We start from the raw sequence: 17,071 nt of genomic DNA, 5'->3' as shown, positions 1-17,071 counted from the left end.
AGGTCAGTCTCTTCTACAGTTTACTCAGTGTGGCAGCTCCAAATCGGGGAGGTCAGATGGACGCAAGGACTTGGAGCTAAGTAGCTCATAACATGCTCTTCCATAATGGACCATGTCTATATTTTAATAAATGACTCAAAGTAAGTATTGATAAACAATGGAAACTTTAAAAACTGTTTAGCCACCACTTTCCAGGGCGTCAAGATGAAGACCTGGATAGGTTATTAGAGAGAAAAAATCAAAAATTTGCTTTAATTCCCCACTTTGCCTTATCAATGACGATTTTAAAGATTTAGGAAAAACAACTGAGAGAAACTGCCATATCCTGTCACGGTCTTGATGGTTGTCGTGACTGCTGTTTTCTTATGCTCCCGAAATGATTGGCTTTCAATAGGATATTCTATGGTTTTGTGGTTGAAAGTGTTCCTGATGAGATCTGGATATATTAGTATGAGAGAAATTTGCAATTCATCACTGATGGTATTACTTAATACATGTCTCATAATGTAACACATTTTATGAGCGTTTTCTTAATTCAAGAAAATTTATTGCTCATCTACTTTGAGGGTATTTTTCGGGGGGAGCAGGAGTCTGTCGGAGAAACTAGGCTGTGAAGGTACAGGGATATGTCTCAACATCTATGGAGCTGATGTTTTCAGGCAAAGCCAGCCTTTAAACAAATAATTTCACTAATTATTAATTAATTATAATTTATGATACATGCTACTAGGAGAAGTACATGTATATTTTACTCTACCTAAACCCTCAGGTGATTTTTGAAAAGCTTGGAATCACAGGCTGTTACATTTCATGGGTATAATTCACTACAATTGATTTAAATAATCCTAATGTAATAAGTCAGCAACACATTTGTCAGTTGGGTATTTCGGGATGAAGTCACACAATGGATGTCATTTTTCTAGCAGAGCAGTCTTTTAAAATTTAATGAATTGGATATATAGAAGAAAATCCTACTGTTTAAAATCTCTGGGGAACTAACACACCATTGTAAAGCAATTATACTCCAATAAAGATGTTTAAAAAAAAAAAAAAAGAAAGAATGAGAGCAAACAAATTGTTAAATATGTAACGGAATAAACATACCATTGAATAAATCACTAAAAAATAAAAATAAAATCTCTGGGGACAGCTAAATATTGAATGTCAATATGGTAAAGACTTATCTTAGAAACATGAAATTTAACATTTACCTTTGTTTATTATATTAGATGAGCTGACTTCTACATAGGAATATACCCTAATTTCATTTTCTATGTAATATGCAGCCTCAGAGCATTGTTTAATTAAAATGCCACTTAGACCAGTTAAGCAAATTAGACTGAGCATAAACCTAGGGCTGCTAACGAAAATGTGCAGAAAGATGCACCAATTTTCTAAGATGGTACCGTCTGAAGCATCTCCCACAACAGTGGGTACAAGAAGCACCATGACAGTTCTACAAGCCATTAAATGGTAACATAAATTTTGCTTTTGCCATGAAACTCATGGATCCTAAAAGGCTTGCATGCTTTATAGGTAAGTAAGCTGGACATCTGTCAAATTGGGATGACATGGGGTTGTCATAGATTCTCTGCTTTAGCTGGTCTACTGAGCCCTGTGTTTTTCTGGCAGAACAAAGAATCAATTCACAGACATTTTTGAAAAGGACACTTAAAAAGAAAGATCAATAAAAATACTAATTGTCAACATCACTTGGGGAGAGAAAGGAAGCATGGATAGCTTCCATATTTTCTCTCTGTGTTGTGGAATGTTTTAAAATATTAACAGAATAGGCAAACTGATCAAGCCCACAGTGCTCTGTTGTATACTTGTTCTAGGTGGAGAAAATGTATAATTCTCAGCAGTACCTATCACAGATAGATTACAGAGTGTCAAAGGTAATGAAAATTGAAAGAGCAAGCAGGGAAATGCTTTTTCCATGACATAAAAAGGGAGGTTCACTATTCAGTGTGTGACTGTAACAATGAGATTTCTCATTCCCTGTTTGGGATTAATCTAAGGCACTACTGCTGCCTATTAAAATTTACTGACAGAAATGCCAAAATACAGATATTAAATTATATTTATATAGCCAGTTGTGTGTGTGGGATTGCCCAAATGTTCTTTACCAAAATAATTTCCTGTCCAAATTATTTTAGCTGGATCCTGTAGTAGAGATATTGGAATCACAGTCTCCCCATCTTGGCAATATAGTGCAGAGAATGGTGACTTGAGAGGACATAAGCATCTTTAACTTTGAGGGGTGTGAATGGTATAAATGTTACAAATACACCTTCAGTTAGGTTATAATGAATAGTGAATCATCATAATACCAGCCAGTATAAAAAAGCAGCAAAGTGTCTATTAATATACACTGTGCTGGCATCAAAAGCATCCACTTCCAATATAGCATTTTACTCAGAGAGGGAAGTGGTGCAATTTTAGAACAAATCCTGAATTTCCTGACCCACACAAAAAAGAGCAATGGCTTCTATTGGTAAGCTTCTAGAACAAAAGAGGGCAGAGTATTTTATCCAATGATTTGGCCACTGTGATTTATACAAATCTTTACCTATTCAGGTTTGTCCCATCCTTGCAGTGTTCTCAGACAGAAGGACTAGATTAGATATCAGGAACAGGGAAACAAAATCTCTTCCTATTAAAACACAAAATCCTGTTTGATAAAATTATAAAATATGGTAGTGAGGTACATGATATAGTAAAGTAAAAAAAGTGCAGGATTTGGATTAACAGCATGTACTACATTACTGCTTTGCTTCCTGGTAGAAGGAAACAAAGGAACATGGAAGCTGAGGGCGGGATTGCCTACTGTTGTCTGCAGTAAGTAAATCTGCAAAATATAAAAAGGCCAGGAAGAGAAAACATGATGCCTGCTGTGTCCGCAAGGTATCGAGATGCCTAAAACATGGGGAAAATTCTTGGAGAGCACTTCACCTCAGTGGAAAATATTACCCATATAAAGCTGTCAGAGTCCTCCTCAGCTTGGGTTGCTTGGCATGTGAAGAGCCAGTCAATCCCACAAATTAGGCTGCCCTGCAGGCATGTCTAACTTACATGCCAGGCTTTCAGGAAATGTTAAAGGTCCAAGTGGAGCTGTGATGTGTACCCATGGTAACAACTGGACTGTGTGTAAATCACACAAGCAGTGACAATGTGATATGATGTGGGACTCAGCCACTTTTGTAAGACTACATGTAAAAATTCAAACTATTCAACACCAGTGGTACTGTGCAGACAAAGTACACAGGGAGTTCTAGAAGCCACATGGTCTCATGGAGGGAATCATAATTTCTGACCTGTATGGCCTTTCGAGGCCAAGAACACTGAAAATATTGATTTGTTCACAAAGCATCACTAGCAAAAGTATTATTGATATGAAAAGATGATTGGGTTAAGGTCTTAGGCTACATTTTATATGTAGCCTGAGATTCTTTTTTAGGTTTGCATTTTCAGAATCAACTCTGATATACATAGGGCATATAGTCCAGAGTGCAAGTATAAGCAACAACAATAGCTTTTTTAAACATATTAACATAGTTTTCCTTTTCACACTTCCTTGTGTGTGAGTCTCCCTCTATTTAAGCAGTCACTTATTTTAGGAGATTTAGGCCTGCTCAAGTGGGAATATAAAGAGAAAGGGTCAAGAATCAATGTGTGACTTCCATGTCACAGGGTTGGGAGTAGCACTTGCTGGTACAAAGCCCTGGGAGAGAGAATTCAGGGTGCAGAGTTCTTAGAGCTCTAGACAAAGGCAAGGACCGTAACTTGAGCAAGTGTAAGGCATCCTGCAGCAGAGAACAGCAGGCCTACCACAGACCCAGCATTGTCACCATAGGGATACCTGTTCATCTACTACCTGGCAGCATCTTGGATCGAAGAGGAGAGGAGAGACCCACTGGGGGAAAAAAAAAACCGGTAGGAAATTTGAACTTTAATACTGACAGGCTATCACCTTCCCCCAAATAAAGCCGTTTTAAACTAAAAGGGACAGGAAAAAACCTCTAGTTGGCAAGTTTAAGTTTTCTCACTCTCCTTCAGTAATGAAGGCTCCAACACAAATGAGATTAGTTAAATAAAATTAGTTAAATAAAATTAGTTAAATAAAATTAAAATCTTTTCTTACATATGAGTTGTAGTTTGCAAATACCAACCTTGCTATGCTAGCATTAAATTAAAATCAAGTATTTAAGCAAATATATTTGACAGAAACATTGTAGCTATGGAGTCAGATAAACCTGATTTGAATTTTGGATTTCCTTGGATAATCCTCAGTTTCTTCATCCTGCTCGATGTTATAAGGAATAGAAATGTGGAGTGCCTGACCTGCTTGGTACTCAGTAAATGCTAGGTTCTACTGTGACTACTCCCGATGTTGTTGTTACTCTGTCGTCATCATCGAGACCATCAGCAGCAGCAGCATCGGTAGTGACTGTAATAGTAGCAACAGTGGGACTTGATGGAATAATGATGGGTCCATATTTAGAGTGTGTGGCAGGTAAAACTCAGAAGCCGTTTTGCCTCATAAGTATTGGAAGAAGAAGGTTTTTTGGAATTATTTGAAATATGGAAAAGAGCTTATAAAACTGGGTGTGAAAAATGAGGACTGAAAAATTATTAAGTAGGGAGAATCCTTTCTATTATTTTCTTCCTGTGTGAAGTTGGCTTGAAGCCTTCAGACTAATCAGACTGACAGCAGTCTAGCTTCAGAAATGGGAGAAGGGGCTTTATTTATAAAGACGATATTTTGCTTAATACAAAGGGATGCAACTGGAGTTCATAAAGAAAGCTACCTGAAAACAAATACAATTATGTCTGATTATAATTCTTACTTAATGTACATATAAATTATTCTTTAAAAAATATTATGTTGTGGCTTTTTATTAGAAAAAATAAGGTTAACAAGCATATTTAAAATTATTTCTTTAGTGCACAAATCAAAATCACATCAGAACTATAAATATAGCCCTTGAAGTAACAACTATAATTAAGGTAATAATGATATTTTCATTAGAACATTCCTTTGTTTGATATGGTGACATTTTTCTTTTAGTAAAACTATAAGTGATTAAAAAATCTATTTCTGCTCAAAGATCAATCAATTATTGTCACTCAGAGCTAACACTTGAAAGGAAAAGATAAATCTGTGTCTTAGAATTATGGTGCTAGAAAAAGGAAATTTTTTTAATCTGGAAAAGAGATAAAAGGTGAAGAAGAACATGAAAGCTACTTTATCAGTGTTAAAAATTAGCATATTGTACTCAGGAACCTAATAGAGATACAAATTAGATAGTTCTAAAACCACTGTGATTCACGAAGTTCCACTGTGAGAGGTGAGAGTTAGAAAACTCAGTAAGACCAGATGTAACAAGACAGACTGGAAAGGACTCCATGGGCAGCTAAGACAAAGGAAAAACAATGCAAGGAGAAAGAATACGTTATACCATTGAGAAAAGGGATTTCTACTGAGTTCTGAAGATTATGTTATAACCATCTGTTTTCTCTCTCTCGGTGAGAAACTTGAAGACAGGGAGCATATCTTACTCATCTTCTATTCCCCAAACCTAATATGAGGGGCTCAGCACAGGCATTTATTAAAGGAATGAATGAGATCAGGTGCCCATTGTGGCACTTAGAAAGCTAAAATGTCTTATACCTTTGTCTGAAGAGCAATCCCAGATATTTGGGTAGCACAAGAAATGTTGGCTTCCTATGACACTAATACTTAGTTGTTTATTTATTTAACAAATGTTAACTCAGTTTTTAGTCAGGTGTTCTTGTGTTGAGAACGTTTGCCCCATATTTCAGATATTTTCAGGTGTGCTGGGTCGAGGTGCAGAGAGAGAAGAAAATGTTGCTATTGGCAATGTCCCATTAAGCTCACTCCCTCCCTTGTCATTGCCCTAACAGAGATGTTAGAGAAGCACATATGGATTAAAGAACTGTTTTAGTAAAGAATACAAAAAATAGGCATTAAAGTTTTAGGTACATTGCTTTTGGTAACATAGATTTTTTGGGACATGTCATGGTAGAAGTATGCCCAGGTGCTCTCAGATGAAGGAATGGCCATTTACAGCAGGGGGTGAAGTAGACAGTAGATACTTTACAGAGAAATGCCCATGGAGCTGTGTCCTAAAAGATGACTCAACATTTACCTGACAACTTTTCTTACTGAGGGGGGTTTACTCTATACTGAAAAAAATGGCATTTAATTTCAATAAATGCTATTTATGTTCCTATCCCAACATCTCAGGAGGTTATCTTTTAAATTTTTCATGGCCAAAGTTATAACCCTTCCTGCCTTATCTCAATTATTTAGCACCATCGAACTACTAGAATTAGCTACAATTACACAATGTAGAGATAACATGTATCGGACACTGTGCTGAGTGCTTTACCTGTATCATACTTTTGATCCTCATAACAACCCTAGGTGGGGGGATACTATTTAACTGCTTAGAGCCCAACTAAAATTATTTTTGATGACAGTGGAAGGTGGTGGTGCTGAAATCCCTTTGAATAAAAGATTCCTTTCTGGATGTCCTTTCTTGGGACACCCAATGTTCTAAATGTTGGTAAGAAAATGTGAAGAGACACATGAAGGGAAAGATCTGGCATCTGTGCATCCATCCTTTTTTTAGGAATGCCCCAGAACTCTGAAATAATTTTCACATTGCTTTTCAGTAGGAGTCTAAGTTCAATATTTTCAAATCCTTTCATACTGCATTTCCTTGTTGTGCAATAGATACAGTGAATGTCGGCTTTGGTTGTGCAGAAAGACATCAACACACAGTACTTCAGCTAACATTAGAGTCATAATTTAATCTTTGATATTTATGCAATAACACAGGTTATATTTACGAGGACATTCAGAAACATTAGAAACTTTAAACATTTTTCTGGCATTCACATGACAAGAAAATGTGGATGCACTTGGAAGCCTATTCCATTTTATTTGAATTGTAATGCCATCTGCCAAAACTCACTCTCTCAAAAAGTACTGTTCTGACAGCATCAGAAAGGAACTTTGTCTGAGAATTAGGCATCTGTTTTTTGCTTAATTTACAAAAGGCACATTTTGTTTGCATTCACAAGGGCTTTCTACAAATTTACTATTCAATTAATATGTCATTCTGTGACAATGACAAAATAATCAGATTCTTAAATGAGTCCCATTTCTTTTCAGTTTTAACTTTGCAAAGCATGAAAGGATTATATGGTGTAGTACCCTTCCAGCTTATTACAAAGCCAGTTTTCCTCTGTGAAGATGACACTATTGGCATCACCCGGGCGTTCCCTTCAGGTAGTTTCTAGTAATGGCACTGAATTTGTGCCGGGTCTTCCCTGCTTGGTTCTCATTGTGATATGAAGCTTGTACATTTGTGCAATGATCAGTAGAATTTACCTGGAGTTAGTGGAAGAGGACAAAACAAACTAAGTCTCCGATCCTAAGTTCCTTGGAAGTGTATGGTGACAGCTGAAACTGGCCAGACATCTGCTGAGCTCTTCCTCCACAAATACATTGTGTAGACTCTGTATTTAACATGCTAGATACGGCAGAGGGGATATGCCAGCAGGTAAGATCCTTGCCTCTGAATAATTTACAATCTACTTGGAGAGGTAAAAACATCTACGTGTAAAAACAGAAATAGATCCATAAAGAGTATTTATGAATGAAGGTGCAGGTGTGAATTGGTATACACAAATACTGTGTAATTTCACAATAAATAATGTGCTTTAATTTGCAGTAGCTTCATAACTCTCACTGATTCTCAAGTAGAATCACAATGGAAACAAAGAATAGAAGTGTGGTGCTACTTGGGGGAAAATAAGATGAGTTCAGGCATGGGCTATGGAGAGATAGGTGGGATGATGAGTAGTTTTGCAGAGAATGAACATAGGAAAATATATAAGTTGTAAGTTAATTATCCTAGCTAGAGAAGAGTATTTATGTTAGATAATAAGAGAAAAAGCTGTATATGTAATGTAGATAAACTGATGGGATGCTTTTGAATCCTAGGTTGAAGAGTCTTAAGTAATTGGAAACTTTTGTAGTGTCTAAGAAGAGGAACAACATAATAGATACATTTTGGGAAAGCCTTAATCAGGTACTTGCATTCTTGATACTTGCATCATTAGTACATAGCATATGCCCAGCACAGTGCTTAGAATAAAATTCAAAAATGAATGTGTAGAATCAGGAGGTAAGTTGGTTGTATTCAGGAGGACACCTGCGTTCCTGTGCCTGCCCTGATTCAGACCCTCTTTCCCAGTTTTGGATAATTCTCCACAGCTCAAATCTTAGTGGGAGGTGGGTGCTAGACCCAACTACAGAAGTTGAAAAGCCCACATACTTGCCTTCCCTGAAGCCTGGAAATTAGGGCATGGAGCTGTTTTTAATCCAGGTTTGGGAAGTCAGACACAACTGCCTGGGATTTTGAATCTGGAGCTAATGGTGCAAAGAAGCAGCACCTGTAAAAAATTTATTCTAGTGATGGAAGAGACTGCCACAGCTAGTTTTGGGAGCAGCCATAGCAGTTTGGCCAGAGAGAGCAGTGTCTTCCTTGGCCTGTTCTTGTGGGATGACCCCAGCTGGGGTTCTGGCTATGAAAACTCGCTTTCTTATTTTCCGAGCCTGGTTTTCCCACCTTCCTTGTCATTCTGTAAGCTACCAAACAGCCTTTCAATAAATTCATTTTCTACCTAAATCAAAAGAATCAGTTTCTGCTGTTTGCACTCAAGAACTTTGATAAAGGTATCTCAGTCAGGCGGTGACTAGGATCCTATTTTGGGATAATGATAATGGCTAGAGTGAAAAAAGGACAAAATTGAGAGATACTGACAAGGAAGAATTGACAGATCTGGTAACTAGCAAGATAATGCTGTTCCATTCTGGCTTCACTACTCTGTTTGCAGTAATACGTGCATGACATTGCCTAAGGGATAACACACAGTGAAACAAAATGTTTGCAAATATATATCCTAACTGATTCATAATAAAGTGTTTGTACAACATGTGAACATAATGTCTGTAAGTGTGACATTTCTTCAGACGATTAAACTGGGGAAGTGGTGGTAAACATGAATGGTGTTTTTAAATAAAAATATCTTTCTATAGAGGGAAAGAGTGAAGCTTTCATGAGCCACTATACTTTTTTGACTCTATATATGTTTATGAGAACCATGTTAATTGTTGTTTTCATTGACGTCTTAACTTTAATAAGCAGCACCTGTTGCCTCAATCTTGACATGGCCTAAACAAAATTCATAGTTTTTCCTCCAAGAGGTCCTTCACCAATGTGTTTTGTCTCAATAATCAGCATTGCAGGTGCCAGATGCCCAATCAAGGAACCTAAGAGAGACCATGGATTTCTTCCTTCCCTCTTCTGATGATTCAAAAAGTCCTGTATTCCATCCCTTAATCATCTCTCAAATAATTCCCCTCCCCTCCATGACTATAACCGTTGCCAAAATCTCATCACTTCTTAACTGGAGTTTTGCCAATTGTTTCCTTGTCCCTTCCAATCCACCCCTACTAGAAATCCTTAGGTGCCCTACCCTTTGGTTTTTAAAGTCTAAACCCATTAGAAAAGCACACAGGGGGCTTCCCTGGTGGTGCAGTGGTTAAGAATCCCCCTGCCAATGCAGGGGGCACAGGTTTGAGCCCTGGTCCGGTAAGATCCCACATGCCATGGAGCAACTAAGCCCTTGCGCCATAACTACTGAGCCTGCGCTCTACAGCCTGCAAGCCACAACTACTGAAGCCCGCGTGCCTAGAGCCCGTGCTCTGCAACAAGAGAAGCCACCGCAATGAGGAGCCCGCCCGCCGCAACGAAGAGTAGCCCCCGCTCGCCGCAACTAGAGAAAGCCCACACGCAGCAAGGAAGACCCAACGCAGCCAAAAATTAATAAATAAATTTATAAAAAAAAAAAAAAAGAAAGGCACACAGGGTCTGCCATGATCTGCCACGATCACATCTTTCCAAGTACATCTCCTTTCCCACATAAACCTTTCGTGCTGTGACTTTTTTCCATGCTCAAACTTTACACAATTCCTTGGCTCTTTGATTTTGCATATGCTGTTTCCTCTGCCTGGAACCTGCTTCTCACTTTCTGTCTAAATTCCATCTGTCCTCTATGACTCAGCTGATTGTTACCCTTCTTAAAAGTGTCTCCTGACCATCATTCTTAGCAAGGTAGCCATGGCTACACATCTATAATCCTTGGTTCAAATGTTACAACCCTTATCACTTGTTGCATAATGGTTTATTTCTCCATCCTTCTCCACCAGTAGACAGTGAGGACTGTGGGGACCATATAGCTCATTGAGTTTTGTATTCTTATTTCTCAGTGACCTTTATAAAGCATCTAGGCTTTGTCCAAAGTAAGTCCTTTATATATATATATTGTTTCAGGAATGAAAAGAGCACATATTCCTTATGAAACCTGAAGGATATCCATAACAACACTTGGGCTAATTTTATGATCATAAACAATCATTTTTACAAAGGTAAGAGAAGGTCTAAGGTATTTCCATTAACCAGCACTTAGTCTATAGTGAAGCTGGATCTGTAAGACACAATATACAATTGTTCCCCAAATGTTCAATGGTCAGAATGATAGTTCTTTTGAAGGAGGGGAATAGTTATTGAGCAACATTCTTGGCCCCAAGAGGAAAGAAAGTTCAGAAAGCTGCTTTGACTTTCTTTCAACTTCAAAATGGATTTTCAAAGACAGAGTCCTTTAGAGACTCTTGTTTAATGCAAGTATCTCTTACATTATGGGAAATACAGAAGAGAAAGCAGAAAAAAAAAGTACAGATCAAATAGAGGGAATAAGAGATTGTGAGATAAACAGACTGAGAAAAATCTTTAAAATTTTAAAGTCCAATGAAGAGAGAAGGGAAGATGGGAAGCAAGACAAATGGTCAAAAGTGCAGAGAAAGCTCCAGCTTCATGCTTACTGAGATTCGACCTTAACAGAAAATTGGTGTTTCCTTGAGCTTTTGGCTTCTTTCCCAGTGCTCTGCTCAAAAAATTCCCTCATCTTCATCACCCAACTCCCCGAGGTCAGGCAACATCCACAAGTAATCAGGCATTTGACCGGCAGTCTGAGGGGCAGTCTGTACTCGCTGCACTTTTGCAGTTCAGTACAGGGAAGAGATAGAAGTGACCCAACACAGAACACAAAACTCTGTTTCGTGATCTAGCATTATAGATATTTTCCTAGTTTACTTAATATATTTCCAACCTTGAATTAACTTAGATACCAGTCTTAAGAGAAAAAGTTTTACACAGGTGCTATTATTTTTCTATTTCCTATAATGAATTCAGTTTTCCTACTAAAAAGAGCTTGGGAGATGTACAAAATTGAAAAGAATTCCAAGAATATGATGAAAATGCAAATACATTCTTAAACACTTATTTTGTATGAAGTGGATGGAGGAATACAGTATAGCACTAAAAACAGATAATAACCAAGATCCAGAAAAAAAGGTCATACTGATTCTAATAAGAATGCAGAGCATGTGGACAATATTAACTGTCTATGGAAAACAGAACAAAAACTTTTTCTATGAGGCTGTGTGTTCTTGTTCATATCCTTGTCACTGTTGAATCTCCAGGTCTAGCCCAGTGCCAGGAAAAGAGCAGGTATTCAAGAAACATAAATTGAATAAATTAGACTAGAAGGTAATTTGGAGGTAGTATACCAACAGTTTTAAGATGACTCTTTAAGGTAAGTTTTAAGATAACCAATATAAAATATAATCTCCACACAGCAAAGCGATTTACGAAAAGAACAAGTCAGATAAACTCATACCCCATTAAAAAAATACTCTCCAATGTGATTTAGGAAAAAATCCAAATTCCATTTCGGGACCTCCAGGCTTTCCATTCCTGCCAACCTCTCTGACTTCAGGTCCTACCATTCTCTTCTCTGTTCTCTATACTTGAACCAAAGTGGTGGTTTGGTTTTGTTTTGTTTCCCTTGCCATTCCTGAATGTGTTAAGCCAAGTCCTACTTTAGGGCTTTTACTTCTGCCCTTTTCTTTACCTGGTATGTTCTTCCTTAGATATTTTCATAGCTGGATCCTCATAATTCAAATCTCAAATATCACATGCTTCAGAGGGCTTGACCATACTATCTAAAATAGCTACCCTTCACTTTATCCAGTACCCTACCTTATTTTATTAGCATTTTTTACTATATGAAATTTTACTATTTATTTTCTTGCTTACTTGATCTAAGCTTCACTTGGGCTCCATGTTATCTTGATATGCAAAGTAAATGGTCTCTTATTGATTGAATGAATGAGAGAAATATAAAATGTTATGAAACTATGTTTAAGTGAAAAGGGTTATGTGAGGTCTGATAGGTTCAAGACATATAGAATCCAGGAAAGAAAAGAACAGAGGGTTAGGTTAAATCTCTGTTCTTGGCCCTAAGAGAAAGAACTCAGACTATTATGTTTCTTGATTAGCTCAGTGTTGGTCAAAGAGATACACTAAATAAATGACAAATATTTTCACTTAGCTTCCTAGTTAGTAATTCAACTTTTAGGTACAATGAATTTGATGTGAATTTAAAGAATGCTGAACATGACATTCCAGACCTTAATAACCTAGGATATAAAATGGTGGAAAGAGATAGAAATAGTTATTTTAATAGGTGGCAACAGATTTTTCATGAGAACGTTTATATTCAGGAAAATACCTTGATGATTGGTTGTAAAAAAAAAAAAGTAAGGTCCTAGGAACTTTACTATTTTAAAGGGAGACCATTAACAACAAAAAAAAGAAAAGAAAAGCTAAACAGCTCTGCACACGGAATGAAGATAAATGTAAGGAAGAGAAAAGAACAGGCAGAGGGAGATTAAGCCTATGAAAGCACAATGATGTCAAGGTCGCCAAAGTAATTGTAAAAATAAAAACATTTAATATTATATTAAAAATTTCTGCACACACAGGCAGACACACAGTCTTACATTGCCCAAACCATCAATAAACTCTGTTAACATATTCTGTTAACATTACCTGGTAATGCCTTGTGTGAGAAATTCCTAAGAAGACCAAGGAGTAAGGGTTGAGTTCCATATCTGGGCTGACCTGGAAAGAACAGCCATGGAAAGTGAAATGTGAATGAGAGCAACAGTTTGGTGGGCAAGAACTTAGAGATAAGGTTGACCTAAAGAACTAATCTTCCACGAACACACAGAAGTTTTGGTTAGGGCTCAGTCTCTGGAACAAGACTAAAAATTTTTTGAACATTTACTAACTTACAAGGCTGAGATATAGCAATCAACAAGATAATGACTCCAGTTTCATCTGTCACATGACTTCACTTCTATGTAAAAGACTGACAATGGTCACATTTCTATCTCCATAGCCGGAATGGGTTCCATCCAGTTACAGATAAGTTTCCAAATATTAAAAAGCCTTAAAAATAAGTAGAGGGCAACATATTATATTGTCTATCCTCTTCTATTTCTAATTTATAGAGGACTAGGATTATTACATTCACATCTGTTAATGATATTGGGTAGCATCCTAAACTAAAAATTAAACATTGTCTATGAAATATACAGGGCCTAAGTATATATCAAAGAGGGGGAAAAAGGAGCTGTAAATCCTCCATGAACTTGAATTGCATGTGTGAGTATGTGTGCTGTGTGAGAAAAAGCCAAGAATAGAAACTGGCTATCTACATGCTATAATCACGTAGAAGATTCTTCAAAGGAATGTCAAATTGAATCAAATAATCCATGATCAAAGACAACTCAGAATGTGAAACAGCAGTGTTAACTCAGTTGACTCAGGTATTACAAGACGAATGCTTGAAATGACTTGAGGTACTACTGCTGATTTCATGTCAGGGTCAGAAGGATGCTTATTAAAGTTGCACCTCTGAATTTGACTTTACTCTCATTATTACCTGTGCTTATAACATTGCTTGTCTAGAAAATATCTTGTTAACTATTAGTTTACCATCTCTTGTTTGATTATCTGGAACTTTTATAATATCATGGTGACTGAGATGGCCTTAACATTCCCCTTAGCTTGCATAAACTTAAGAAGGGTTTCTTTCTGATTGTGGGCCCCTGACCTCCCTTTTCTTAGAGCTTTCACTTTAGAAACTTGCAACTGTAATTTCTTTCTCTGCCTCTTCAAGATATAAGTCTTCTACAACCCAGGAATATCTTTCTCAAGGACCTGGGAGCCATCTCTTCGAAATGTAAACATCAAGAAAGATACCACCCCTATCTCCCAGTCTTTGTGGGAGAGTAGGAGCCTAACTTTGGTAAGTGCCAATTAGCAAACACAGATGGCCTAACCATTTTGACCAAACTTCTCCATTCCACTCACTCCCACAGTCCTCCAGTATTTTCCATCATGTACCCCAGCATTTAAAAATCCTCCTGCTTTTTGTTTGGGGAGTTGAGTTCAATCTCTCTTCCCTATTGCAATAGCCTTGAACAAGTCTTCCTTGCCTGTTTAACTGTTAGCTCTGTCTGGTGCAATATTTCTTTGGCAGTGGACTGATCTGTTTTCTCACCTTCCTTAATTGTTTATTCTCTTGATATCAGGCAATACTTTCCAGTTACTTTTAAGCCAGTAGAAGTTTTCTTTTAAATATGAGATTTAGAATACATGTAATTGAAATGGATATTCATGACAGAGGTAGGAAATGATAGATACACTGAAGAACAAACATAATCAGAGAGTAGAAAATGAAAATTTAGGTAATTGGATAATATTGCCAATTAAATATTGTTATTTGCCATCTGCCTCTACAAGGATTAAGTCACTAGCCATTGCAGTTGCTGACCTTCAACACACCCTGAAGGAAGTTCAAGGTGGAGATTAGGAAGGAGGCACTCTGTGCTCTGGGAAAAACTGGCAAAACAGGCCTTAAGATAGTCAGATATTTTCAGGAGATTTTATGAGCTGAATTTCTTGCATCTTCCCATATTTAGAAAAGCACTAAAATTGTTAACAAAGACATCTGCTCCTTGTGACTAGCAGCAACATTCTGCCAAAATGTGTGCTTGATTGCATGTGTCCCCCTTCACTAAAATCACATATATACAACCCCCTTACCTCTTTGTTCCTCTGAGCAGTTCCTCAGAGCTATCTCAGACGCTATCTCCTGGGCTATAGTCCTCTTTCTGCCCCCAATAAAACTTAACTCACAACTCTCACATTGTGCATTTTTTCTTCAGTCAACAATATGAAAGAGACCCACCACCAGTCCATCCAAACAGGAACCTTGCAAAAGCCTATTAGATAGCCTCATCCACCAGAGGGCAGACAGAAGAAGCAAGAAGAACTACATTTCTGCAACCTGTGGAAGGAAAACCACATTCATAGAAAGATAGACAAGGTGAAAAGGCAGAGGGCCATGTACCAGATGAAGGAACAAGATAAAAACCCAGAAAAACAACTAAATGAAGTGGAGATAGGCAACCTTCCAGAAAAATAATTCAGAATAATGATAGTGAAGATGATCCGGGACCTCGGAAAAAGAATGGAGGCAAAGATCGAGAAGATGCAAGAAATGTTTAACAAAGACCTAGAAGAATTAAAGAACGAACAATACAATAACTGAAATGAAAACTACACTAGACGGAATCAATAGCAGAATAACTGAGGCAGAAGAACGGATAAGTGACCTGGAGGACAGAATGGTGGAATTCACTGCTGTGGAACAGAATAAAGAAAAAAGAATGAAAAGAAATGAAGACAGCCTAAGAGACCTCTGGGACAACATTAAATGCAACAACATTCGCATTAGAGGGGTCCCTGAAGGAGAAGAGAGAGAGAAAGGACCAGAGAAAATATTTGAAGAGATTAGAGTCAAAAACTTCCCTAACATGGGAAAGGAAATTGCCACCCAAGTCCAGGAAGCGCAGCAAGTCCCATACAGGATAAACCCAAGAAGAAACATGCCGAGACACATAGTAAACAAATTGACAAAAATTAAAGACAAAGAAAAAATATTGAAAGCAGCAAGGAAGAAACGGCAAATAACATACAAAGGAACTCCCATAAGGTTAACAGCTGACTTCTCAGCAGAAACTCTACAAGCCAGAAGGGAGTGGCATGATATACTTAAAGTGATGAAAGGGAAGAACCTACAACCAAGATTACTCTACCTGGCAAGGATCTCAGTAAAATTCGATGGAGAAATCAAAAGCTTTACAGACAAGCAAAAGCTAAGAGGATTCAGCACCACCAAACCAGCTCTACAACAAATGCTAAAGGAACTTCTCTAAGTGGGAAACACAAGAGAAGAAAAGGACCTACAAAAACAAACCAAAACAATTTAAAAAATGGTCATAGGAACATACATATAGATAATTACCTTAAATATGAATGGATTAAATCCTCCAACCAAAAGACACAGGCTTGCTGAATGTATACAAAAACAAGACCCATAAATATGCTGTCTACAAGAGACCCACTTCAGACCTAGGGACACATACAGACTGAAAGTGAGGGGATGGAAAAAGATATTCCATGCAAACGGAAATTAAAAGAAAGCTGGAGTAGCAATACTCATATCAGATAAAATAGACTTTAAAATAAAGTATGTTACAAGAGACAAGGAAGGACACCACATAATGATCAAGGGATCAATCCAAGAAGAAGATAAAACAATTATAAATATATATATGCACCCAACATACGAGCACCTCAATACATAAGGCAACTGCTAACAGCTATAAAAGAGGAGATCGACAGTAACACAATAATAGTGGGGGACTTTAACACCTCACTTACACCAATGGACAGATCATCCAAAGTGAAAATAAATAAGGAAACAGAAGCTTTAAATGACACAAAAGACCAGATAGATCTAACTGATATTTATAGGATATTCCATCCAAAAACAGCAGATTACACTTTCTTCTCAAGTGCGCACGGAACATTCTCCAGGATAGATCACATCTTGGGTCACAAATCAAGCCTCAGTAAATTTAAGAAAATTGAAATCATATCAAGCATCTTTTCTGACCACAATGCTATGAGATTAGAAATGAATTACAGGGAAA

The 17,071-nt window shown here is 37.4% G+C and overlaps 1 protein-coding gene across 4 annotated transcripts in view; it reads right to left on the bottom strand.

Annotated features, from left to right (window-relative positions):
- Positions 1-17,071, bottom strand: part of MAGI2 (membrane associated guanylate kinase, WW and PDZ domain containing 2) — a 1,355,072-nt gene that overhangs the window by 356,249 nt on the left and 981,752 nt on the right. The window contains exon 7 of one of the 4 annotated variants that reach the window (XM_057549547.1): positions 13,053-13,124. The exons of the other annotated variants lie outside the window; for them this stretch is intronic. Coding sequence (XP_057405530.1) covers positions 13,053-13,124 — 72 coding nt within the window. The remainder of the gene's footprint in view (positions 1-13,052; positions 13,125-17,071) is intronic. 4 annotated transcript variants of the gene reach the window in all.

This window comes from Balaenoptera acutorostrata, chromosome 7, assembly GCF_949987535.1.
Source record: "Balaenoptera acutorostrata chromosome 7, mBalAcu1.1, whole genome shotgun sequence".
NCBI classification, from domain to species: Eukaryota; Metazoa; Chordata; class Mammalia; order Artiodactyla; family Balaenopteridae; genus Balaenoptera; species Balaenoptera acutorostrata.
Note: the sequence above shows the minus strand (reverse complement) of the source record. Positions and strands in the feature narration are given on the sequence as shown.